The sequence below is a fragment of the Micropterus dolomieu genome, linkage group LG15, assembly GCF_021292245.1.
Source record: "Micropterus dolomieu isolate WLL.071019.BEF.003 ecotype Adirondacks linkage group LG15, ASM2129224v1, whole genome shotgun sequence".
NCBI classification, from domain to species: Eukaryota; Metazoa; Chordata; class Actinopteri; order Centrarchiformes; family Centrarchidae; genus Micropterus; species Micropterus dolomieu.
Genome location: NC_060164.1, coordinates 2,159,764 through 2,187,075, shown reverse-complemented (window position 1 = coordinate 2,187,075; position 27,312 = coordinate 2,159,764). Strand labels below are relative to the sequence as shown.

General features: G+C 39.8%; 1 protein-coding gene across 1 annotated transcript in view; it reads left to right on the top strand.

Annotated features, from left to right (window-relative positions):
• The window catches only part of LOC123984460 (stromal membrane-associated protein 1-like), a 40,233-nt gene that overhangs the window by 524 nt on the left and 12,397 nt on the right, over window positions 1–27,312 (top strand). The window contains exons 2-4 of the mRNA XM_046071373.1: window positions 1,273–1,336; window positions 10,010–10,131; window positions 26,802–26,994. Coding sequence (XP_045927329.1) covers window positions 1,273–1,336; window positions 10,010–10,131; window positions 26,802–26,994 — 379 coding nt within the window. The remainder of the gene's footprint in view (window positions 1–1,272; window positions 1,337–10,009; window positions 10,132–26,801; window positions 26,995–27,312) is intronic.

The window sequence follows — 27,312 nt, the reverse complement described above, 5'->3', positions numbered from 1 at the left end:
ATTTACAAGATGGATATTCTGTTGTCACACTCACCCTGAAAGCAACTTCACTGTGACACCAGCGAGTGACGTGGAGCCACCTCGCGCTGTGAGTTGCAGACAGTTTGTGCCAAAGCGGTCATATACAGGAGTTTCAGTTAGGTTAAAAACTGAAGCCCTGACTTGCTCTGTTGGGGACTGTTTATTTATTTATTATTACTGTTTGCACTTTATCAGAGGTGCTGAAGTTAACATGTTTTTTTAACATTTGTCGTGAGATTTCTGTTAGTTTCGTTTTCCCCAGGCATGAGCACCTCCTTGTCTCATTCAGTTTTAGACGGCGAGGGGATACTTCCAGCGAATCAGTAATATAATGCAGTATAAGGCATGTAGTAAAATATTATGAATTCTCTTTAAATAGGCTAATGACCTTAGTTTCCTATTACGACTTTTTTTCTTTACATGTCAGAGAACACAGATAAGTGGGAGAGATTCTGAATGTGCAGAATGTTTTGAACATGAGCAGATAAGTTACAGTGTTTCCCGTACGTTCATTTATTTGTGGCGCCCACCACAAAATCAACGCTGACCGCCACACATTGATTTTTGATTTGAAATTTTTGCCTATTTAAAATCGTATTTGGCTGCAGAGCTGCAGGCAGCGCAGATTCGTGCAGCACATCCTCTCGCTCGTCCCTCTCTCTCTCTCCCTCGTGTCCCAGGGACCCCCATACCCCCCACTTATTAAGTGCCCCATCCAAGAAAACAGTACCTGGCTTCACACACAGTTTCTGGGAGGAACATTCACTTATTAGTTAAATATAATTACTTTTCACATGGCTTTTTTTGTTACCTTTTCCATGTTTTTAATAACAATAGTAACAATTAAAAAATCAACAATATTCAGGGCAAATAGCAAACATCTTTTTTGATGGGGGGCTGTAAGGGACCTAGATAATGGATGGATAGGGGGGCGCTGTCCCAAAAACGGTGGAGAACCACTGCCCTATGGCATGCATAATAAAGCAATCATTTAAAATGTAATTCTAAATGAAATCTGTAATGCAGATTGGTTTCTAATCTGTAGCTGTGCTAAGGCATCTCCATCAAACGACCAGTTGTTTTTTTTCAGGTCTTTGAGGTCAGTTTTGGCTGTCTGTATTAAAACTTAAAGAGAAAGGTCAAATCCTTGCGCATGATTGCATTATCTATCATGATGTAAAATTGAGAGAACATAGAAACTGGGGAATACAATATTTTAATTTTTTTAACCTTTCTCTTTGTCTTTCTCAGCAGTCCGAATGTAGAGCCAGTCCCAAGGAGAGCACAGAGCCCGCTGTGGATCTGCTGGGCCTGGGTAAGACACGACCATCTTTCTACCAACTTACAATATAATAACCTTTAGACATTATAATAACTTGTCAAACTGTATTCAAATAGCTGCTTAATGTGTCAGATATGTAAAATAAACCAATTGCAGGGTGAAGTAATAATATTTTTGGATTGATATTGTATTTATTGAAGGTTAAATAATGTGTAACATTATTAGGGGAAAGGTTTAATGCTGTCAGGCTTTATTTGCCTTATTATGCCATCTGGCCGTTGGTACATGATTGGTGGCTTCAGACCGCCACGTCTGACACTACTGTGAGCAGACTAGAGTTACATCAACCTTTTTTTGAATTTGCAAGCAAACATGTCCTGCCTGTTTAGTTTAGTCCAGTTTTATTTTGGTTTGGGTTGTAGACTTTGGGAGGGACTCCTGTCTTTTACGTAAAATAGATGGTATTGTTATTAATTTGTTGATTTTGCGCAGGCACTTCAGGACTTTGTGTTTGTTCAGACGGAAAGCCTTTCTGAGTAATTCATTTGGTGCCTCCACAGCAACTTTTGTATTTTCGCTTCTGTTGGCTGATAAGTATCAGCCAGAGTCTCAGGTGAGGCAGACCAAAATTTCCTCACCTTTCATTTCTGTGAAGAACAGGTTAAAACATATACGCTTCTGGTTGCAGATTGATCTCCTCAATCCTCCGAAGTTCAATCCTTCTAACCTTTGACCATGGAAATTGCCATGCTCTGCAAAGTCCATCCAATTTGAGGGAGGGGTTGGGATTGAACTCTTATTCAGGATAAATTGATTGTTTATGTTCTTGTTTATATAACAGCACTATAAAATACATGCACTAGGCTTTTTGCCTTGCTTTTGAGTGTGTCAGTTTAGAACAGCTATAAAAAGTCTTGTCTTTAGATGTCACCAGAGCCTACATTGTACAAAGTAATTCACTTCAATAGAGCCTAAACCGATATGGGATTTTCAAGACCAATACTGATTTCGGTATAAAATGAATTTATAATCCGAGATGCGGATAAATCGGCCAATATCTTTCAATATCAATAAGAATTTTTGAACCACCATGTATGAAACAGTGACCCAGAGAAAACGCTGCTCTTGAATGCATCTAATATACATGACATGACTACAACGAGGATCTGCAGCTTTGAGATTTCACACTAACGTTGCACATTTGAAAGAGGAGCTAGATGACTTTGTTTGCGTAGGAAGTCGTGTGAAATACTTGTTCAGCTCAGGTTTATTTACATGTCCCCTCTGGGTGAATAATTTCTGATGCACCGACTTTAACTACAGACAAGCGGCTCGCGGATATATTTAAAATACTTTTTTTTAAATTTGACAATATAGTTTAACTGCTCATTAACGTTAGCACTCTTCCACTGATAAACATGGCTTTAGCCAGCCCTTTTGGTTAATGTTCAGCGTTAGCTGCTGTAAGTGATGTTAGAGAATATTTAGAAGTGATGAACTACTGAGAAATGATCAGACTGTTCACTAGAACTGCCAAACTGTTTCAGAAAAAAATCTACAATCACGTCTGTCAGCAGCATAGCATCCGCCACTCAGCTACTGTAACATTAAACATACTGCTGTGATCCGGGAAGAAGCCAGGAGAGGGCAATGAAAAACGGGACGGTTAGCAAGTCATGAATGTTTTCAGGAGAGGAGAAGTGATGAGATAATGCACATTTTTGACCATCTTGAGTCGAATTTCCCTCCATAGTTTGGTGACCTCAGCATACTCCCCAGAAGTGGCCCGGCCCAAGTTCAACCAGGCAAGAGGTCTAATCAGCCAGAATCACTAAAAACGACACAATAAAAACAGACCCATGGCAAAGCCTCATACCATTTCATTTACTGGTATAGATAAGATGCTTGTCTTTGGTGTGGGAGACCTGGGTTCGATTCCCACTGTGAGACATCCACCATTGTGTCCCTGAGCAACACACTTAATCACTAGTTGCTCCAGAGGCGTGCGACCTCTGACATATATAACAACTGTAAGTCGCTTTGGATAAAAGCGTCAGCTAAATGTAATGTAAATGTAAATGTATATATTCACAGTGCAAAACAATCTCAAAATAATAAAAACTTGCCATGATTTTGTATTATCACCTCTGTAAACGTAAATCTGTAAATGTAAATTACCAAACTGTCAGTTTAGAGGGAGAACTCATCACGTGTTCTGTACCTCCCACATGGATGCATTTTAATGGCATTTGTGCCTAACTGAGGAAAACAACAGCAGAATAGCTGGAAAGATTGAATGCACCAAGGATATGACATTCAACAAAGGTCACAAGCTGGATTCAAACCTGTGACATTTTGAGTACATGATATGTGTCTTGGCCAGTTAACCACCAGGAGATTCTGCTCCATGCTCAGTAAAAGCAGGAAAAAAGTGAGCACTGGTTGGGGGTTTTCTCCATAAATTTGTAATATGCAATCATCGTGTTTTCCCAATACAATCTGGTATTGTATTCGATTAGCTGAGGGTAAGCTGCACTGACAGAAAGCGCCGGTGGATACAGCATTGATCAAACGTTCCGGACTGTAGCATGGTAGAGTGAGAGTGGATGCCCTGCTATAAATAACCAATGCTACACACCTTGCAGCCATGTCGAGTGGATGAGATTTCACAAATAATCAATGAGTCAAATACATGGCAGTATGCCTTCAGCACTCGCACATCCCTCCCCATTCCTCCATCCATCCCTCCGTGTCTCTGGTTACCTGACTCTGCCTTTACTTCTGTGTGTGTGTGTTTCTGTCAGCTCCTCTGTTCTGTTTAATTCAGTTTAGCAGGATGTGCTAGAATGAAAGCAAAAAACAATAGTGTGATCATCCATCCAGATAAGCAGTTATACACAAATGTTCTTTCCATCCTTGCGTTTTTCTCCTTGGCTTGCCAAACAATTACACAAGTATTGCCTCTACAATAAATATCTAATATAAAAGAAGGCTTAATCTTGACTACAGCAACTTTAAAACAGATTTTATGTATTTATTTCAGGTTTTGTTTGATTTGTGTCCCATGAATAAATGCTGTCTCAGAGATGTTCCATCCTGCTAAAAACAGATCTCTTCAGGAAATGATATTGATGGAGTCTGTTTGTTTTGTTATTTTCTGTATCTGTCCCTTTCACTTCTACCTCTGCCTTTCCCTACTGTAATGGCCCTGACACACTGAATTGACACTTGTGTCCAGAGAAAATGAACATGATTCTTCCATGTTGTCTCCTCTATTCTAGGAGCAGCTTTCTTTGTTTTGCTCTTAGCTTTTTACCTCTAGGATAAATGTGTAGGTTATTCTTGTTTCAATATTTTTAATTGGGAGAGACACAAATTGTATTGTTGCCACCAGGGAAAGAGCCCTTTTCTTATTCAGTTTTTGTTTCCATTCACTTAACATTGGTTTAAACCTTTTCTAAATCCATGATCAAACATATAGATTTTTTGCCAAACGCCTCTGGCTTGTTTATTCCGGAGAGAATATATGGGAGAAAGTGTTACACAGCTGGGCCCTTCAAAACAATGAAAATAGTCACATTGTATTGTACGTGCTTTAACATGCTAAAATGACATCTCTGTTCCATCCACACCACAGCAGTTTCCAGAGTAAGTAAATCTTAAAACTCTGCGTGTTTTAGCATGGGCTAAACACATGTCGGATGCATTTCTTACCTTCTAATTCAAATATTTTTGCATTGTTGTGTTCTTGCTCGCAGTCTTTGTTGGTGCATTGCTACGTTTCTTGGCACAAACTGTCAAGCCTCGAATATACGGACACAAAGGGTACTTATGTTAATTTTGTCAGATGACCACAACATATAATAAAATATGGATTTGACCAATTTTTTCAGAGCAACAGTAAAATAGTTGACGGGTAGTTTTTATGAACTGCAATCAAATCACTATTTTATATTAATTAATTTGTCTAAAAACATAATCAGAATGTAAGTTTGTTCCTTGATTATTCCGTTTCAATTTAATGATTTTAATGTAATGAATATGAGCTTGAACATCAACATAAGTGGGTTTTTAGCCTTGTTTTTAGAAAAACATGAGGCTCAACTTTAAGTACACAGTGCAACTCTCTGTGTGCGTGCAGCTACTGGGACAGGAATGGGAACGCTTCAGGACGTCCCTGAGAATCCTCCGGTTTTTAAGATTTCTTCAGGACCAAAGTAATTCACTCATACTTGTCAGAACATCCAATGGTGCAAAGCAAAAATAAATTATTAATTCATTCGGTGAACTCTATGTTCTAATGTTCTGGTTATTTTCTGTCATTATTTAAATAGCACACCATGCTGGGCTCATTTGGGGTAAATCTCGGCATTAAAACACGGTATTGACGAGCACAAAACTTTGGTAGCCTATATTGTGTTGTGGGCGGAACATTACACCACTTATATTCATCTCTTCCTGTAGCTCAGTGTTTTCAATTGGGCTATTTAACATATGTTGACTGTATTGTCACAGTTAGATTGTCAAAGTTTGAAAGTGTTCCTTTAATGTGTACCCACATTGATGTCTGTTGGATTGTTTGCGTGGAACTCAAAATTGTGGAAATGCAGGCTGTTTCAGCAGCACTACCTTCAAAAATCCATAAATATTGTGTGCAAAGTTCCATCAAAACACCAAAATCACAGTATAAACTATTGCATTATCTGTTCACCATGTAATATCACTTCACATTCGGGGACACAGCAGGAAGCGCCGTCTTTCAGTTCAATTCAGTTTTTTTTTTTTTTGCGCCAATTCTTCCTTCCTTCATCACCTGTAAACAAACATATTGTACCTTGTACTCATTTTGTGTCCATTTTCCACACTTCCCTCTCTATAATGATTCTGTCTAACAGCAGCTAATGGCTGCCGACACCAACTGGGCTCATGTTCCTTTTTTCAGGACTCAGTTGGTCCCATATCACTTGCCGGGGAGCAGGCAGACTTCATTTCATGCCCTAGTTGTGACTTGTGTTTTGGGAGAAACTGGGTTAAATTAACATACTTTTAGATTTATGGCTGTACCAACACTTCAAAGACCAAGACCCAGAGAATTATATTATTGATAGGATGGAAACGCCTGCAGCATTGTGACCAGTGGGACAACATAATCACAGAACATTTCACATGTATTTGTGTGAAATGTAATCAGAATGTTGCGTTAGAATCAATGCAGGGCTTAATCAAGTCGAATATTTTACCCCTTGTGGTGGGGGCCAAGTCCTAAATGTGACAGCCACCCGCTGCTAAATGAGGTCACTGCATTCATTGAAGATACTGGGAAGCCGTGAGTGCGGGTGGGTTGGGGGGCTTGTTTTATAATAGTGGTGGGGTCCAAAAACCAGCATTCCACTGTACTTGTGGGGTCCGACAGCTTTGTGGGGACCAAAATGCTGGATCCCACAAGTTTAAATGACTATTTGAAGGTAGTATTTGGTTTCAGGGTTAGGGGTAGAATTAGGTTAGGTTATGGTTAGACATGTGGTCATGATAGTTAAGGTTAGGGGAAGGTGCTAGGGAATGCATTATGTCAATGAGATGTCCCCACAGGGATAGAGGAGCATCTGTGTTTGTGTGTGTGTGTGTACACTTGGGGCAAAGGAGTTTGGGGTGATTATAAAACACACTCCCAGCCTGAACTATTGGTCTGTTTCCATGGTGAAGTCGAGAGTGCTCTCGAGAAGCGGCTCATGGCAGTGATGATGGGCCCTTTTTTCCCCCGTGGCTCATTTCCATGGCAATGGGTGAATGAGTTTTTGGTTAACAGAGGGGGTATTAGAGTGTTAGGAGGGTAATTGATGCACATGAAGTCGTGTTCTTTACTCTATTTCAACATGTAACGATGAGACGCGCATGTCATTCCTGTCAGACCCTAAAGTAATAATCGTAGGCTTTATTCCTCAAGCACCTTTTACAGTAATTTACAAAGTAATTTGTCTATCAAAATAAAAGCCAACCTCCTAAGCGTCACAGGACGGATAACAGGCAAAAATCAGTAGTTTAAATATTAGGAAGGAAGATAATAATAATACTTGTTTGAAAATGAGTTTTAATAAGTGGTTTGAAGGATGTGGAGTGGTCTTCTGGCCTTCTCTCAGTAAATGGTTTTCGTTGTACCCACTGTCTGACTAAAGGAGCTCAGTCTTGTTCACACTTTAAGGGGCTAAATTATGGATGTTTCATCACTGTGGTTATATAAATGACCTCTGCTTCTTGCTCACTCTTCCACACACACACAATTCACATTCTCTTCAGTTCCACACACTCCCTCTCTTCCCCCTGCATCTCCATCACTCTGTTTCCCTTTCTCTCGCTCTCTTGTCTCTCAGATGACTTTTTTGACATTGTGCACTGGGAGTTTCTTCTTTAGCACCATGGGAACAGCTCTCTCTCTCTCTGGACAACACATGTTTTCCATGATACTGATACTAAACAACTTTAAGATCAGCCATATTTTTTAATTTAGTGATGACATGAAATCTTCTTGTGAAGTAACAATAAAATAATGATCACTTTACCCATTAGTAACAAAACAGTCACCATCTGAGCCGTCTTTACAGATACAGTGTCTAAGAAGTGAGACTTCCTGTCGAATTTGTTATAGTTAGCTCAATTAGCTGCGCAGGTAACATTACATTACATCAGTTGTCGCCAGCTATGAAGGTCCAGGGTCCTTTTTCGTGACTTTTAACATATGGCTTTTTCTCAGCAGACAGTTTGACCTGTCAGAGCAGGAAACACAAATGTTGAACTGATAACAATAATGAGGGCTCTGTTACATAGAGAAGAAGCAGTAAGCCATGCCAGAGATGATACCATGATACAATACCAGAGAACTTGAAAAGGTGTATTCATTTCAATCAAAAAAATAGACAATATTATTTTTGAAGCATCTACAAAAAATATCCGCATCCTTTGTGACAGAATGTAGCTCTTAGAGTGGGACACTGGTTAATTCTACTACACTTAAATGAAAACACCCAAAACTAAACCAGCTCTGTGACACAATGTCAAATGTATTTGCAATTATACGCAATTACTTTGTAAGTATTTTTCCCAGGGCAAAAGGAGAAGCATAAATGAAATAATTTTCAGGGCAAAGCTAACTACTGAAGAAGTGCAGTCATTATAATTTTCTTGAGGATGTTCCAATTAACAAGCATGGTAATTGTAAATTGAGCTGTGTGGGGGTTTTGGAAATGTGTGTGAATGCATAAATCTTATAAATACCCTTGCACATGTACATAAAGGTCATGTTGAATAATTCTTGTTAGTGACAGAGCCTTCACTTTACTGTTTTTCTGCTAATCTTAATCTTCCTCTGTTCACAAATTCTTATTCTTTCAAAGTCGTACATTGTTTTTAAATGACCAAAGTCAAGCAATGTAAATGACCCAAATGTGGGTAAAGAGGTCATATTATGCTTTTTGGCTTTTTCCCTCTTCTTTATTGAGTTATAAACCTTTTTTGTGCATGTTATAGGTTTGCAAAGTGAAAAAGCCCAAAGTCCAGCCCAAAGGGAGTTCCCATCTCCCACAGAAAACTCTGCTCTGAACTGCCTGAAAACAGCTCGTTTGTAGTCCAGCCGCTTCCCTTTCATCCCTGTGACGACACAGGGATGAAAGCTAAGTGCGCCTCATATAACGCTCGCCAAGCGGCTAGTCTGACACGCCCTCAAAAACACCGGTGGAAAAACAGTGAGCTGCAGCACACAGCTCTCCTCTCCCTTCCAAACACTAGCTACCCTCCAGGCAGTCAGTGCACAGAAAGTTGTTACTGTGATGTAGAGACAGAGCTCAGTTAAAACTTTATGGATGAAAGATACTTTTGTTACAGATTAATAACTCACCACTCTGAAACTCTTGCTCCTGTCTATGTTGCCAAGCTGGTCGGCAACATGTACAGCTGAACCGAAGCCGTGTTTGCTTCTCGCTGACCCGTCCTTCTCTGCTTCTGATTGGCTAGTAGGAACTAGGAACTGTGCATGTGAAACTCCCAACAAAGATCATTTAGAGACAAGATGTATCACTCCATAGCTAAAACGAAGCCTTCAACAAAGGGTGAAAAGAGGAGCTGCAGCAATGTGCAGTATGACAAAAAATATGGTGTTTTTTGAAAATCAAACCATGTAAACCTGTTCTGGTACAACCCCTAAATAAGATTTTGAACCTGAGCATAATACCACCTCTTTAAATAACTGTTGGGAAAACAAGCTCACCCCTAGGTCCATTTAGTAGCTGTTCTGGAGCGTTGGTCATATTGCATGGTGTTCATCAGCAAATTAAATGTAGTTTTTGACTCTAAAATACATTTTCAGAGTTTTCAGAGTTTTGTGTACGTTCTCTCAGCGCAAAGAAACATCTGCATCATGTACGAAGAATGTCTTCAAAAGTCCTAAAGGCCAGGTTTTTAGTATTAGGTAAGAGTAACACACTACTCCGTGTCACAAAGACATTTATGGACATTTTATTGTACATAAGGTTATACTGCATGCTGACAGAATTTACAGCATCTCTATGTAAACTTCAAGAGTACATCACCTGCCAATTAACTAAAGGTCTTACTGGGATTACTTCAGGTACATTTGCAGGATTTACAGCTCTACCAGCTCGGATGCTTGGATGTCATCTCTCTCTCTCTCTCTCTCTCTCTCTCTCTCTCTCTCAGATGCTCCAGAGGGTGGTGGGAAGGGCTCGGGCAGTGCTGCACCAATCGGTGATGAACTGGACATCTTTGGGCCAATGGTCTCCAACCCTCTGCCCTCGTCCAACAACACACAGCAGGCTCAGGTAACAACACACACACATACACACAAAGAGTCTCAGGCTTTCATCATCTGCTTATCACCGCAGGCAGACTGCAACACAGGGAGTCTGCAGAGACTCCAATGATGCAAACGTACACACAGGCGTATTCACAAAAACTATCTCCCTTATACGTGCAGACTCACACTCTCTGAGGATCATATCAAAGCAAACTGTCATAGACCATCCTTTATTGAATTAATTTGAGCAGTGTCCTTCAAAGAGAGAATGAGTGTGTGTCTATCTGACAGAAAGAGGAATAATGGTAAACTGCAGGAGTTGTAGAGACGTCTTAGTAATAACACTTTTGGTTTTAGAGTATATCCATAAGAATGTATTTTGCTGGGTTTTTCTGGCACTTCTTCGAGTTAACTCCTCCAGTCTGTGTTGCGGAATCAGATTGAAATATACAACCCAAATATAGAATATAAAATAAGTACTAGCAGCACTTTTTCAAAACCTGCCATCTGCATGTTGCATAAACCTGAAGAACACATGGGTAAAACTGTGATGGGAAATATGGGGTTACTCGCATAAAATACAAAAAATACAAACGTACATGAAAGAGCAATGGAGGGAGAGAGCGCGGGAATAAAACGGTGGGCGATATGGCTGAAAGATTTATTGTTCACAATTTAAAAGTGCTATTGTAATTACATGTTGCACTAATAACAAGCTGTAAGAGGTGAACGCTTTAGTTGCAGTCGCCCAATTTGCGGGACTAATATGACAAATGTCACCCGCAGTAGCTAATTAACATTGTAACAGTGACTGTGTTAATTGCCTTCAGCCAAACACACGATTTTGTTGAGGAAGAAGCACCAGGGTAGCATTTTGATGTTTGATAAGATAGAGAGTAGCATCTTCAAATGATGTTAAAAAAAGGACTCTCAAACTTTGAAGTACATTGATAAGGACAGGTGACTGCTTTAAGTTAATTATTATGAACAGGAACCTCTGGTATTCAGGCTTTTAAAGCAGCTTGTCCTATCTCTCTGGGAAGCTAACATTAGCTAAGCAGCTAGAGTGCAGAGCTGTCACCTGTATTTATGGGTGTAATGGTCTGTAGTCATCCTGTACCTCTTACCACAGGATTTCTGTTTCAGTGTGCAACTTTCTTTTGGCTATACCCTATAAACAAAATAATGAAGTTACTGCTGTGCTTTTAATTACTGCTTACTGTGTCCAATAAAATGTTATTTGGCCTTCGTGTAGACCAGCTTACTTTTAGCTAACTACACTGCTAGATATTACTGTAAGTGGAAAACCATAGTATGTAGCTTTTATTAATAAATACAGCACTTATTTAAATGTCATGATTATATCTGACAATTAAATGTAAATATGTCAAGTATGCCATTATTAACTTTGTCCCTGTCGGCTAAATTTGATCATTTGTTCAAAGAAAACTACAGACGTCTACTTAGAAGTTGACTTTTGTGAATAAAGCCCTGCCTGGGAGGACCTCAGCAGCAAGTAACAACAAACAACTGCATCATTGCCTAATGATGATGGTCCTTTAATGATGAAACGCTGTTAAACATGGGAACGGATTTTCGCTGTTCTAGCTGTTTTCCGTCCAAAAACAGCGGCGCTTTGTGTCAACAAAGCCATCTTGTTTAGATAGGCTGCAGGTTTCGTTTGTGTCATCAGATAGAACTGGAGAAGAGTGTCTGAAATCGTCTCATCGAGACGAACAAAATAAGACCACCCACAGCCCTGTAGGATAGTGCGTTATAATCTTCCTATATGATGGTTTTGATGGTTTATTGCATTAAAATATAGCTTTTTTTTACCAGGCGAGGATGAAAATATCATATTTTTTTTGTATTTCATATCCATGTAGTCTGTAATGGATTTATATTCCTTAGCTTCTGACCTTTCAAAGGAGACCAGAATTATGCATCTGCCTAATGGTTGAGGAGATATTACTGATTGATTTTGGCTATGTTATTTTAGGCATTTTTCCTAGAAATAGGTGCCAGGTACCATGTATTTGGGATTGTGCTTGGGACAAGCCAACCTTGTTTAATACAATGCAGAGCACCAGACACATACAGTCCTGGAGTTTATAGAAAATAATCACAATATAAATTGCAATTGCACCATTGGTCAAAGAAATCACAGATATCTGGAAAAAATAAAAATAAAGTGATGGATGATGATGGAGAACCTAGATGGAGTTGTGTATTAAATGAGTGTCTGAAGCCATATTTTCTGGGTAAACAAAACAAAATAGGGTGCTTGCCTAGATAAGAAAAATAATAAATTGATGACTTTCTTGACTCTATTTCTCATATATTCATCTCACTCCTTCACCAACTAGTCTCGAAAGGACAAGTACGGCTGGTTGAATTAAACATTTTCAAGGAGAAGTGTTGAGTTTGAAATGCCACTGTGGTCCCTTAGGTGTGGCCTTTGACCGTGTCTCGGCTGGAAATGAGGATACACTCTTTTTCACATACACACACAGAAGATGCATAGAGACACTTCTAGTCATGGAATAGATACACATACAGAAAACAAAAAGGTGACATGATATGCAGTTCATATACTATGAGAGCAGAATACACACAGGCAAACAGACATCTCCAAGTCTCCTGGGACCAGACCAGGCAGTGAATCCCTAGGGACCTAGCATCAATGAAGAACAATTATGGGCTGCTGTACCTGCGAGCTCTCCCTCTGCCAAGACCAGCCTCCCACTTACCCTCTAATCTCTCCTCCATGCTCACCTCCTCGTTGACTCCATATATCTTTCATTCCAAAACTCTCCTCCTCTGTCCTCTTTTTTTTTTTTTTTCTCTCTCTGCGAAGCCCTGGTTTGGTCACAGGTGATGCGAGGTAATACTACACAGGCCAAAGGAGCAATATGGTGGAGATGTTTCCAACACTTCCACATTAAATTAACTCATTAGCAGATGTACAGTACATACATTTTCTGCAGGGTTATGCAAATTCACGCCATATGTTAAATACCAGAATTATCAGTTTCCGACTTATAGTGTTTACTTCAACATCCAAGTCATAATTACGACTGGCAAACTCTGATTTTTAAATAAAAAATAAATGCATCACATTACCAAAGGTCTGAAAAAGACAAATTTAATGTGTGCTATATTGTTGAACCCTCACATTGTAATCATCTAACCGTCTTCAGTTGTCAGATGACCTTTCCCGTCTTGACCGTCAATCTGGAGTCCTGTGTCAAATTAGAAAGTGGCACTGAGTGCTTCAATTGTGTGTCTTTGCAAAAGCTTGGTAACGGAGTGGCCACTTGTGCAGTAGCTACCTTTTGTTGGGGCTAGTTTTGTTAATGGCAAAATTGATATGAAGAGGAGAGCTCTCTTTGCTTTGCTTCTCATTAGGCAGAGCAAGGTTAGTTAAAATTATACGGTGCAACACAGCTAAAAGCTTCCTTCATTTTGGATCATCTAGGTCTGTCTGTTCCCTCAAAGGCTAGTACAGTCAGGATGGTATGGGATTGACCATTTGCGATTGTCCAGTCAAAGTTTAGCAATAATAAGGGACAGTTTGACTATGGAGTTTGAAGGGTGTTATGTTTTTTATTCAATAATTTTTAATGTCTTTTTATGTGTAATGTGTTTTATGTAAAGCACTTAGTATTGTTGTTTAAATGCGCTATACTAATACACTTTCCTGGCTAATTAGTAAACTACAGTAGCAACTTACTATAACTTCCATGCCAGCAGTGAACATATCATTAGCATTATTGGGTAACGGGGTACTTTCCCTCTTTCCATACTTTAACATCCACTGCATGGAAGCCAGTGTAACACCAGTTCTAGATGTTGCTACATCAGACTTTAGGAGAACATTAGCTGCTCTGTGCTGCTCTTTATTAGATATTAGAGCACTACCATGCAATACAAGAACAATGCTGTTCCTATATTTCCATGTCTTCTACTAGGGTGGGGAGGATGATGACTTATTTTCTGTTTACATGTTAGCTTTAGCATCTTATGAGGAACAGTTTTCCCCATTAACGGGAAGATGGACCAGCAGTTGTTTAAAATCCTTACAGCCCAATTTAAATTTTAGGACATCAGGAAACAACTTCAGGAAATAATCCTTGAAGAATGGTTGCACCCATTATTGGAGTTAAGCTCTTATTCTTTTCTCCCTGTCATGGTCTGCCCTCTCTCTGCTTACACCTTAGCTTATTTCTTCTTTGTCGCTGTTTTTATACTCCATTCTTCCCTCTGTATGTCCTCCCTGTCCTTCTCTGTCTTCCTTCTCTCTATTGTCGCTCATCATTCATTCTCTCACAAGAATTTATTTTCCTTGAATCTGCACATACAGTACTGCACCTTTTCTTCTCCTCGTCCTTTATGTGTCCTCTTCCCTCTCTCATCCACACTTCCTTAACTCTCCCTCTTACAGTATATTTGCTCTTACCACTGGCCTCATTAATTAATGTTAGGAATGAATAATTATATGCATAAATCAGACATTCTGTACAAGCAAAACAAAACAAATCAAGTTCATTGTCACATGCACAATCATACACAGTACAATGTCTAGTGAATTTTGTCCTGTGCATTTAATCACATTAAAAAGGATTTAGGAGCAGTGGGCAGCCACTGTGCAGCGCCCAGGGACCCTAACATACATGTTTTTGTGTTTGTCTGTGTAGGTCTGGATTTATGCAAATATGCATAATTCAAATGCAGCCAAGACCATGCTGGTGGACAGCACGTTTTTCATCTTTTTAAGCAAATCATGAATTGAATAGGCTTTTATTAAGAAAAAACATGTACTAGCATATAATTGATGGAACAACAACGTGGAAACAAATGAAATCTTGCATAGAACCTATCCACACCCCGCTTAAACATTAGTCAGACTGCTGCAGTTCAGGTTATATAGGTTTGAGGTTAAAGAGCAGTAATTGAAAGACTTTGCAGACTTTCAGTTTCTGATGTCTGTTGGATTTTCGACACCACCTTTTTCCAACACTGGACAAAGAGACAGGACTGGATATTCGCACCTACCATGAGGTGCATAATACATGCTGTTCTTTGAACCATAATTTCAGAGGCTCAACGATGCATGAAAAGAATTCCTCCGCTGTTGCCAACTTCTCATTACTTTACAGTAAGTTGCGCTATTATTCAGCAGCAGTGGTGGAAGCTGTATTGGAACCTTAAGTAAAAGCACCAGTAAAAGTAAAATCCCAAGTCTTAAGAAGTAAAGGTAGCATCAGTATTATCAGTAACATGTACACAAAGGGCCAGATTTACTAAAGGTTTGCGTGAGTAAAAACGTGTGCAAACTTGATATCACCAGCAAATTAACACGTAAGCTGATCTACTAACGGTGTGCACGCAGAATGACGTCTTTCAAAAGTGCAAGATAGCACCTGCCTTAATGAATATACAATTTGGGGCGTTTCAATTTCATTGTGCAAAGTAATGGGAGGGTAACATGCAAATGCATTTATTTACTACACGCAATGTGATCTAACAAGCCTAAATGCATATTTCATGTGAGTGCAACAGCATCTGTATTTAATACGTTTGAAAGGAAGGTGCAAACCGCCAAGTGTTGCGCCGAGATGGCTGCTGTTATCGTTGTGAGGAGAAACAGAGAAATTAACAATATTAGATAATATTATTCTTATATTATTATGTCCAATGTATTGAAATACAAATATTTTATTTTATTTATTATTATTATTATTAGTGCATTGATCATATGTAAAATTTATCCAGCCAGAGGGAACAAACACCAACTGTTCACAGCGCGCTGGTCGGAACGGCGACACAACCCATTGTAGGTATCGGAGAGGGAATGGGGCATATAGGGCGTACAGGGCCAGGGACAGGAGATCGCGGAGAGACCAGGCTTGGTGCGGACGGTCGGTGATTGTTCCCTCTGGCTGGATGAAGTACGACCTGCTGGCATTTGCTTGCGTCTGGGTCATTGCAGCATTCTGTATCCGTTTCTGCTGGGGTTTCCCAAAGCAGTTTTCCAGGTGTGCTGTCCCAAGTATTTAGTGCAATCTCAGGCAGGATGGGCAGGTACATACGATTTCCACACTCGGGACGCACTGAACGAAACAAACCAAGGTTTTTACGCAGTGGCTGCTTTCCCTCCCGACTCTCCATGGCAGAAACCATTAAAACACGCAAAACCCTCATTTAAATACTGCCACCTCCACTGTGTTTGCACCTGTTGTCATCTATGCAATAATTCTTAGTTAATCACCCATAACAGGTGCTACAATTGCACGTGCAATATTTTAGAATGCACACGCAATTTAGTACTCTTTATGTTAGTAATGTGGGCCCAAATTATCAAAATAAAAGTACTCCATATACCATTAATCATCTCATGCCCCCCCAATTTATCTTGTGGCCCTTTGGAGGGGGCCCATCTCCAAGGCTGGGAACTACTGAGCTAAAGGACTTAACTTATATAAAGTAATTACTGTAAAACTAGATTCACCACGACCAGACACAACAGTCCACTTACACAGTGATGCATCATATTAACAGTCTAATAATGTTATATGTAAATAATTTATCAGTCACTGGAACAGTATTTCTGCACAATGAGTACTACTAGTTTGATCTTTAACATGGTTTTGTATTTTATAAGCTTATTATTAGCTTATTTATGTACAGGTGTTACCAGAAAAGGATCTACTAACCATATCTGTCAAATAAATGTAGTGGAATAAAAAGTTCAATATTTGCATGAATGTTCATCAGATTAAATAATGATAACATACATTAGAGAGGCCTTTGTAATGTTGTAGTCTGATTAGAAAAATTATTATTCACTGCAGTAGAGTTGGGCTATCTGTAAAGGCCTTGGACTGTTACAGAGCACTTCATAGAGTGCAAGTGATTGCTGCATATTAGCTGTTTGATACCTGACAGGCTGCTCTCACATGGCCCTCCGCCTGAGGCAGCGCTGTCTGTCTTGTAGACTGTATTATTTAGAATGCCACAGACCTCTATTCAGAAGATGGAGTTCACTGCGGCTCTCACAGCCAGGATGTTTTTATTCTCTATGTACGAATACACCATCAAGGTCCAAAGAAGGTTCTAACATACTACCGTCAAACTCACCAGGATAGAGAGCTTGCTTGTCTTTGTCTGAGCCATAACTAGTAGAACGTGGAGGCTTTCATTGACCCATTCCAGCAGCCTTTAAAGGAAAGGCACTTACCTTACAGTGTCCAATTAATAACTACCTCTGCTTTGGTGTGACAGTAAGTCTGTGATTGCCTCCATGTGTTTGTTTTTCTGTCGGTAACCAACAAGTCGGACAAACTAATGGCCTGTGCATGTTTCCACATAAACCTGTTGGATTTAGGCGGCCTTTCCTGTGGTGCCACCATCAGTTGTGTTATGAGTGTATCTCCTGGTCCCTTAGTGTTCGCAAAATTTGGTGGAAACTCCATGAGCTTTTACACTCCAGAGGTACAAGTAAGGGGAAGGTGGAGGGCAAGGGCAGGGACACAATTGCGGTATCAACCTTTCCATTTTCACATGACTTTCCTCTCCTACACATATAAGCGGTAAACACTAGGACATCGTTTTGACAGTCAGTAAACATCAGTCTAACCTTACACACACACACACATACATATAGAGGGCTGAATTTGGGATTCCGCAGGCAGATGTTGCTTTACAGCTGTGATTAGCTGGGTGCGTGAAGAGGAAGCTGGCAGCCTGCTGATTCGTGCAGCTATTAACTGGCATCGGGGAGCGCTCGCCTATCTGCGAATACGTCAATTACAAAAATACGATTACAGCCTTGAAGGAAGGGGAGGATTTGTGTTATCCTCAGCTTTTCCCCTTCTCTCTCTCTCTCTCTCATTCACACACACTTTCTCTCGATGTCTTGTCCTCTGTCTCTCATTCACCCCGCCCTGAGCAAGTTATTAAAGAGGTTTTACCAAGAACACTCAAAAGAATGTTTTTTTTTTTTTTAGAAGGTCACTGAGAATACAATAAACATTGAGCCAGAAATGGTAGGAAGAGAAAGAAGGATGCGAAGGAGGGAGAAAGAGTGAATGATGAGACAAAGTGCAGAGGTACAAGTAAGGGGAAGGTGGAGGGCAAGGGCAGGGACACATAGGACGTGGAGCATGAAGTCCCACCCCCTCTTAAAGAATAAGTGTGATGGTGCAGACACACCAGAAGCACTGGCTTGAATCACCCATCCTCTTTCCGTTTTTTCCTAAAGCTGCTGGATTCATACAGGTTACCCAGCTTATGAGTAATCAATAAGAGATCCAGGGCCAGATTGAATAAGGCTTCTTCCTCCTGTTATGTGACACATGCAAACCGACAGATCAGACGCTGCAGGCTGGAGTCTCAGTTCGCGTGTCATTTGTGTCTGCAGGGTGTGCCTCTCTCCTCATTGGATGTGCACTTAAGGGAGGATTGTGCAAATAACAGGATTATGAGAAACGCAGAAACAAATAGTGGATTGGTTTTGGTTTGTGTTCATCAAACCTGAACTTGACAATCAATTAACGGTAGAATCATTACAGACCTAAGACATTTAAATGTGTTTGCCTGCATTTACCTTATTAACATCCTTAGCAACACCACCTCCACCTCTGATGAATATTAGCAGGGTTTCTCAGCTTGAGTTGGCCAAAGTTAATGTTTTAGACTTTAGATCACTACAATATCGCTGGTATTCTGAGTTGAACTGCACCGACTGAATGCCATTTTCTTGGTAAATCTGGCCCCTCGGCATGGAGAAGGCATTTTAATAATTATCATTATTCTGCAGTGACTAATTCTTGTCATGTCATATTGTATACAGTGTTTTATTCAGATGTTACATACATACATATATGCTGATAGTTCAGTTTCAATAGTTTTTGGTCTTTTAAGAAGTCCATTATATTGGCTAAATCAGAATGATTTTCTTGCTGTAATTGTCTCTATTAACAGGACTTTTTTTCCTCAGTTATTCATATTGATGTTAGAGGAGCATTAATGAAGCAGTTGGGGACCAAATTGTTCTCCTGAGTGCTGAAAAACTATCCCAGTGCCAAATGGCAGCTAAATGCGGGAGAGATTTTCATTTTCATCTGGAGCAAGACCAGTAGGCACGAAGTCAGCACACCATTTGAAGACCAGTATAACAAGGGAGAATCTTTTTGAGACACCATCTGCCTCCAACATACAAAGCCATCTGACATCAATCAAATTATGACAAAAAAAAAGAAAATCACTGTTCAAGATAAAAAGAGAGCTTTTACCAGGAAACACACAAGGTTAATGCAACAGTGTGTAAAACTGACAGTATGTAAAATCAAACATTATGGTGGAAATACTGCATGTGAAGCTGGTAGCTTGCTTAAAACGTCTATATGTAGTTTTCAGCGGCCAATAGTAGTGCAGTTTAAAGATTGCAACCTGTTGTATGCTTGTACGCGTGCTCGAACTCATGAGCGAGCAGAATTGGACACACTGAGACCGAAACACCAGATGACTGCTTCACGCAACATGCTGGAAACTCAGGTAAACTCCCACTGCAACGTCACAGTAATATTTTTATCAGCTTGAGGTTGAACTAATCCATGCTAAATGGATGATAAAGTAACAATGACTGCATTTAGCCGACGTGATACATTGGCGTCAGCTCGCCTGCTGCTTTTCAGTAACTATTTGTTTGTCATAACAGTAACTTTCACCAGAGAGGCACAGGAATGTGAGCACAGCTAAATGTGCTGGATGGTAACGAACACGGTTAGTGAGCTGGACTGAATATTACAAATGAGGTTGTTGTCACACTTTATAACAGTTAGGCCGCAGTAAGTAACCTGTGTGGTTGTCCTGCGCTGTTATTTTGCATTATTGTATATTTTGTGGGTCATGTAAGTTACAGCGACTGAGACGGTGAAGAAGCTGTGTACCTGAGTATCTGTAAATGCCAATTAATCTAAATTGAACAAATCTTGAGGTTTGATGAGGAACAAGGAGTCTTAATTGCCATGACTCTCTCCAGCCAAACTTTGTGCCAGTCAAGTCTGCCTTCCTTGTGTGTTTTTGGTGAAGTTAACATGGTACATGAAACAAATACATCAGAGACCAACACCTAGCAACTGTCCCCGTGCAAAACGTGGCCTCTATTGTGTAAACATGGACATTAAATTAAAGTAGTTTTTGCGCCGTTTTGTTTGAGGACTAAGCAGGATGAAAGAGAAGGAAGCAAGAAATGCCTGGGAGAAAAGAAAAGGAAAGGAAATGCAGTTGATTGCTTATCAAGAAGGGATGAGAATGGGATGAAGAAAGGGCAATGAAAGCCGTTTGTTGAGAGCAGAAGAAAAAGTTGAAGGAGGTGTAGAGGGATGAGGTAATGAACTGGCCAGCAATAGATTTCTCCCTTCTTGTTCTTCCATCCTGTTCCTTGTTGTCACTCTCTTTCTCGAATTCAGATTTCCAAGGCAAGCTTTGCTTTTGTTTTCAGTAAATTAGCACAAATCCTTCTGCATACACACACACAGGGCCTGGTGTGGTTTTAAAGCCACAGATGGTCTTTCAGAGGGGGAGTGTATGAGTATTTCAAGCAGTGATGGAAAACCGTAGGGAGAAAGATGAGTTTACTGTGTGTGCGTGTGTGTGTGTGTTTGGCTGTAGAGGTCTATGAATAGCGACAGTGAGGAAAAGGCTGTCAGAGGGGTAATTCAGAGCTCTGGCTGCACCCATCAACATTGGCTGAGAAGAATACAGCCTTGTTGTAGAGGCTTTCTCTAACACAATGTGCTGCTAGGAGCCACGCAACCCATCACACACTATGTGGGGTGTGTGTGTGTGTGTGTGTGTGTGTGTGTGTGTGTGTGTGTGTGTGTGTGTGTGTGTTTACGGAAAGGATAGATGCATATGTGACACGCATGTGCTTGAATTTGTTTCCCTTTATAAGTGAGGTTCGACTGATGTATCACTGCAAATTAATACATAGTGTGCCACCAGTTTGGCTTTGGCAAGAAATCTGCTGGATTGCTTCACTGTTCTTTCAGTGCAAATGAAGCTAATACTCCTGGAGTGTCTGGCAATCACAGACGGTGGAAGGAGTGAAAGCCTGAAAACGTTTAGTCTCAAGAAACTGCATTAATGCCAAACAAAGACTTAATTTTATGAAACACATGCCCCAGAATGGCGTAAAGGCTACTTAACTTCTCCACTGTCTCATTTGCTTCACAGTAACTGGTATACTTGCTTTGATAATGATGTATTAGTGTTTTCAAAGACTGCTAGATATCAGATATCTGTGTGTGACTCTGATAATGCAGTTTAATTGACCATATGTTATGTATTGTAGGTCAGGTCGGCCATTAATTATGGGGTTGGTGGTTTGATGTGTCCTTGAGCAGCAGGCTGAAATGAGCTCCTGTTGTGTGTGGATATCAGAGGGAAAACATTTAATTGCGCTGGACAAAAGCATCTACCAAATGAATGTAATGTAATAATATAGTATTTACTTAATCAGTACCATACTGGTTGTCTCTGGGAATACCCAGCGGTTCCCAAATGTTTTCTGTGTTGTTTAGTGCTGAGCAGGTAGCATACAATGAATATGTTTTTATACCGAAAACAGCTGCCTGCTGCAAGTGGACACACCACTGATTAGAGCGGTGAGAGTGAACTAAAACAGTGAAGTTGAAGACAAAAAAATAAGCCAGTGCTGGACAATAAAACAACACTGATAATTATTGTGATATCATTTTCCTCAATAACAATCTAACAAATGTTCAATAAATGTTATATAACACATTAGCACAAATTTTCTATTAAGATATTTATTTTGTTGAGACAAAGGAACTGAAAGTAGATTTAGTTCATGCATATTTGTTGAAAAAAAGATTTTACCATAATTGTTTTGAATGTTCTACCTCAGATTTGTAAAGTGATCTAGTATTTGGCAGGTGTTTGTCATGTTGTGATCATAAAGAATAGTTTAAAACCACAATTAACCTAGTGTTTATTTTTTCAACTTTCACTCAGGAGCAAAAATCTGCATTTAAACTTGAAAGAATTATTGATTTGACATTTATTGTGATAATTATTGATATCGAATGATTTGTTATTTGTTAATAAAAGTTAAATAAAAGTTTTCAGCCATGTTGTCCAGCCCTACAACAAGTTGACAGATGCCAAAACTCTGAGGGAAACTGCAGAGGTGTATGATAATTCTCTGTTGGTTTGTCACTATAAGCAACCATAAAGGATCTTAGTAAAAAGTTAATTAAACTCATCCTACCTACAAGCACCTTTCCATTGCTTAACATTCTGCATGCTCCTCATGTTGCTTCTCCTTTGCCAAATCATTGTGGATGATGGTCTTATCACACGAGTTCAGAGCCAGTAGACTGTCTACAAATATGTCTTGAAGAAGGAAGCTGAATGGCTGGAGATTACTGCACTTTGGGGGATTGGAAGTCTGTTAAAGGCATTTTTCAACTTTGTGAACGAGCTTAGCAGCAAATAGGCTTAGCTCCTTGATTGAGTCATGTTAAATACCTCGCTGACATCAGACGGATCAGGTGAGGACAGTTTGCTGCCTGCTCTCACCTTCCATTCACTACTCTATTCAGGGGGAGTATCATGCTAATGTGCTGCAGCTATTAATAGGATAGGAGCTTCATCCTACCTCCGTCAACACCTGACTCACCTTAACTGGCTTCACTTGAGAGAAAGTGGACCGTGTGTGTGTGTGTGTGTGTGTGTGTGTTTGGGTATGATTAGCTATCCAATGTTTCTCTACACCTCTGTTTATTCGTTCATCCACCCTTTCCTCTCAACTTGTCCTCCCTTTTTATTTCTTTTTTCCTCTCTCCTTCTCTATGTATATATTTTTCATCCTTGAATTATTCTCTAATTCCAACTTTTTTCTGTCCTCCCTCTTCCATCCATTTGCATCCTGACCACCTCCCCCCTTCTCCTTGTCCCTTCTTTCTCATTTCAATTTTCAGTTTAGTTTTTTTTCTTTTTTCTTTACCTTTCCCTGACGTACTTCCTCTGTCCCTCTATTTTCCTCGCCATTCTTCCCTCCTCTCTTTCTCCTCCCTTCTTCTGCTATCTCTTTCTTTGACTCCCTCCTCTCCTCCTTCCTTCCCTCCCCCAGTCAAGGAAGTCTGCAAAGAGAGACAGAGGGGAGCAGCACTGCCTGCTAAGCAGTTGAGCACAACACACTCACAAAGCTCTTTGTGTGTGTGTGTGTGTGTGTGTGTGTGTGTGTGTGTGTGTGTGTGTGTGTGTGTGTGTGTGTGTGTGTGTGTGTGTGCGCGTGTGCGCACATGGGCAGGCACACTTGAGTATTAGGTTTGTGTCTGTGTGTGACTTAGAGAATGTATAATGTGTGTGTGTGTGTGTGTGTGTGTTTTGCAGGAACCACTGTTTATCACACTGTCTCTCCTTATCTTATTCATGAAGTCCAGCTGACTCGCCTCTCCCTTTCTCTCTATTCTCTGTTCGCTCACTTCACACACACTCACACACACCTGTACAGAGCTCTTAAGCAGGTGTTACTTTTTTGTCAGCTCCATCCATTAGACATTATGGATGGGGTTTTGTGTGGTGCATGTGAGTGAAACTGTGTGTGTGTGTGTGTGTGTGTGTGTGTGTGTGTCCGTCCGTCCTGTCTACCTTTCTTTGCAGTAGCCTAATTAATGTCATCTGTCTCACTTACAGTGACAATTCTTCTCCTCTATTGTCTCCTCCGTTCTTGCTTTTCTCCCCTTTATTTTTATCTTGTCTCTTCCCTTTGCCTCTCTCCTGCTTTCCTGTCTTGTCTCATCTTTTCTCACCCTGATTTATACAGTACATGTATGAGTGAATACACTCCAAGTCTGTATGCATAGTTTTTATTTGTAACTGTATAGACTTAAGACCAGCATAATAAGCACAAAAATAGAAAAAGATTTGCTAATGGGCTAGAAGCTATATTTTGTGGTCGAGCCTATTGTGTTTATTATATTCCAGTCATATCTGATGTTCATCTATATACATTTTGCTCATGGATAATGACGTTACTAAATAATGAAACATGTCCGTCGCTTTGTATGGAGAACAACATACGTCTGCTGGTTAATTGGCCTAATCTTTGCAGGTCTATTAACCGCAGTGGAAAAGCACCCAGTAGATTCTGGTACTAGACGGCGTAGGCAATGCTAGAAACATTTACCATTTGAGAATTGTGGTTCTTTTGTTGCCTTACCTGTTTTGTAACTACTAGTCTTGTCTTGATAGCCACTATGTGCTCATGTCCACAGCAATTGTTTCTTATTAGATCATCCTAATATTATACAAAAGCCAATCTATGGCAAACCTTTTGTTAAATGAAAACAAAAAGGTTTTGTGGATTACTTAGTAGTACTCAGTAGTACTTACCGCTACTACAGCTTCTACTTTTCCATTTTCTTCTCACTAAATAATTACAGTTGTTCTACTTTGCCGTTCTTTTGTCAGTGACACTCAACACTTCCTTGTTTTACATTAAAAGAAAGAAAAGGAAGGAATTACACCAGTTGAGCACCGAAGCCCTCGATACCGGGGGCAGCACCTGATTTTCGCGCAAAATGGAAAATCCATTGACGGTCCTAGTATTTTGTCATCATTTGCATGCTACACACATCTGTGAAGCTAGTAGGCTCAGTTAGAACGTCAAACCAACCACATTTTTTCCGCACCAAACAGACATCAAACATCAAGCATCTAAATGAACATATATCAAAACATAAATCAATCTGTAATCAAAGTACATGGCTGAAGTTATTGTTATCCAGATATCTCTCATCTCATCCTACGCCGTTGTCCCACCACTCTAAAGAAAGCTTGGCTCCAGCTCTGATCAGCTGTGTAACTCACATCACTCAAATCACCAACCTCACAGAGTTATTAGCCAGATAATAATAACAACAAGGTCACAGGAATGTTGATCAGTAGTCACTGTTTTTATCAATATTTCAATGTTTTGGAAGCTTTATATTATTTGGAATGTGGTTGTATAGACAGAAATAGTGTTTTGAAGAAAACTCATGTAAACATGTAAACAGTAAGAATGGCCAAACATGGACATTTTTTTTGAAAACTTGTTTAATAACTGTTGTATATTAGTTTCTTTTCATTACATTTACAGTTACAGTTGTGTTTCAGGTGTATTAGAAGATACTCAGTTGCATTATAATCTACAGGATGATGGTTTTGATGGTGATATTGCTATTAAAATATAGATTTTATACCAGGCGAGGATGAAAATATCATATTTTCCTTTATTGCACCTCCATTTACTCTTTAATTGAAAAATAAATAGGTTCATTTAGTTGATTCATATTCCTGAACTTCTGACCTTTCAAAGGAGACTAGAGTTTTGCATCTAGGCCTAATGGTTGAGGAGTTATTCCTGATTAATTTTGAGTATGTTGTCTTAGTTGCCTTGACTTGTTTTTCCTGGAAATAGATGTCTGTTTCCAAGTGGTTGTAAGCTGCTAGAATGCTTTTTAATAAGAAACGTGCGGACAAAGTGTTGAGTTTCATTCATAGCAGGTCAAGACCGATGAAGGAGCGGCAAAGAACAAGTGAATCAATTATGGAGGATAGTATTTCTGTGTCTTTCTCAGTTCAGCATATGATATAACATTGGCAAAAAGGTCTGTCAGATTTAAAAAAAGATTTATTTAATCATGCAGTCTCATTGAGATCTTTTTTCCAAGAGAGACCTGAGAACAAGAAATATTCACAGGATCAACAGACATAATCAACACAACTACACAATAATAAAATAAATAAAATATAAGTTACAAGAATAATAGAAAACATCCTCTAATAAAACTTTAAAATCTCCAATGAGAATTTAAGACTATAGTTTGAGGGCAGTTTGAAGTTAATTCCATTTTAAAGTTACATAGTACCTGAACGCAGTTCTGCCAGCATTAGCTCGTACATGAGCGTTACTGGTCGTATACTGTAGTTACTAGTTTTAAATGAGAGAAGAGATGTGAGGTAGTTTGGAAGCTTCAGCAGTAGAGCTTCATAGATGAATACCAAAAGATGGCAAGATTTTGTCTTGACTGTAATGAAGTCTATCCACAATACACAGTTGAAAGAAGACAGCAATCTTTTAATTCTACCCAAAAACCCTGCGTCTGTCTAGTCACAGAAACCAACCTCTTTAATCACTAGTCTGTGATTAAAGAGTCATACTTGGAGGGCATCAAAGCCGGACTGAAGACTAGTCAGGGCCTTGGCTTGGGGTGGTACCTGGGACCTGGGTTATTTATGTACAACATAAACAGCAAAGGATCGGGATTTCCGATGGTCGGAGTGCTTGACTGAGTACCATCAGCAAGTCTGATCATAAGTCTGAATATATCTTTTTGAAATGGCCTGGTTCTCTCTGCTGATCAGGCAAATAAATGCTCCAGCCATGCTAATGAAAAATAATTATGAAAAAAAAAGGATTGTTGTGGTGTCAGCACCAGAACTTATGTATCTTAACCAGCCCTACTATTGGCAGATCCAACTCTGCACGGTATTATATATGCATGCGTAAGGTGGCAAGGACATTAACATCCAAATGTAAAATATATGTTTGACTGAAACTATACATATTTCATGACATTTCTCTTCATCCCCTCCCCACTTCTTTGTCTCTGACAGTCTGGTTCCAGTACGGCACCTCCGCAGGCGGACCCCTCCACCTCCTCCGCTGCCTCCTCTTCTACCTCCACCACTACCACCACGAAGGCAGAGCAGAAGAAGCTTTTATCTAAAGACTCCATCCTGTCTCTGTATGCCAGCAGCTCAGTGGGCAGTCAGCCGCAGAGCCAGCCACAGGCTGCTCCAGGACAAGGTAACACACACACACATACATACATGCAGCATTTTTGTTAACCCTTGATCATCTCATCTAGCATCTACATTTTTATGTTGTCAAAATGACAAGCTAAAATGTGTTTGCACCAAACTAACTTGCAACAGTTTATTTCAACTCTTAAACATACACTCCTTTAGTTTGGTTAATATATATTCTACTTGATAATAATCTGTTTAACGACAGGAAATAACCTTAGCGTTAGGCTTATGGGTATATTATTCAAAAATAACCTTTTGCACCTATACTGTTGGCATCTCAGCTGCTCAAACAAAGCTATCATACGGTAGTTTACAG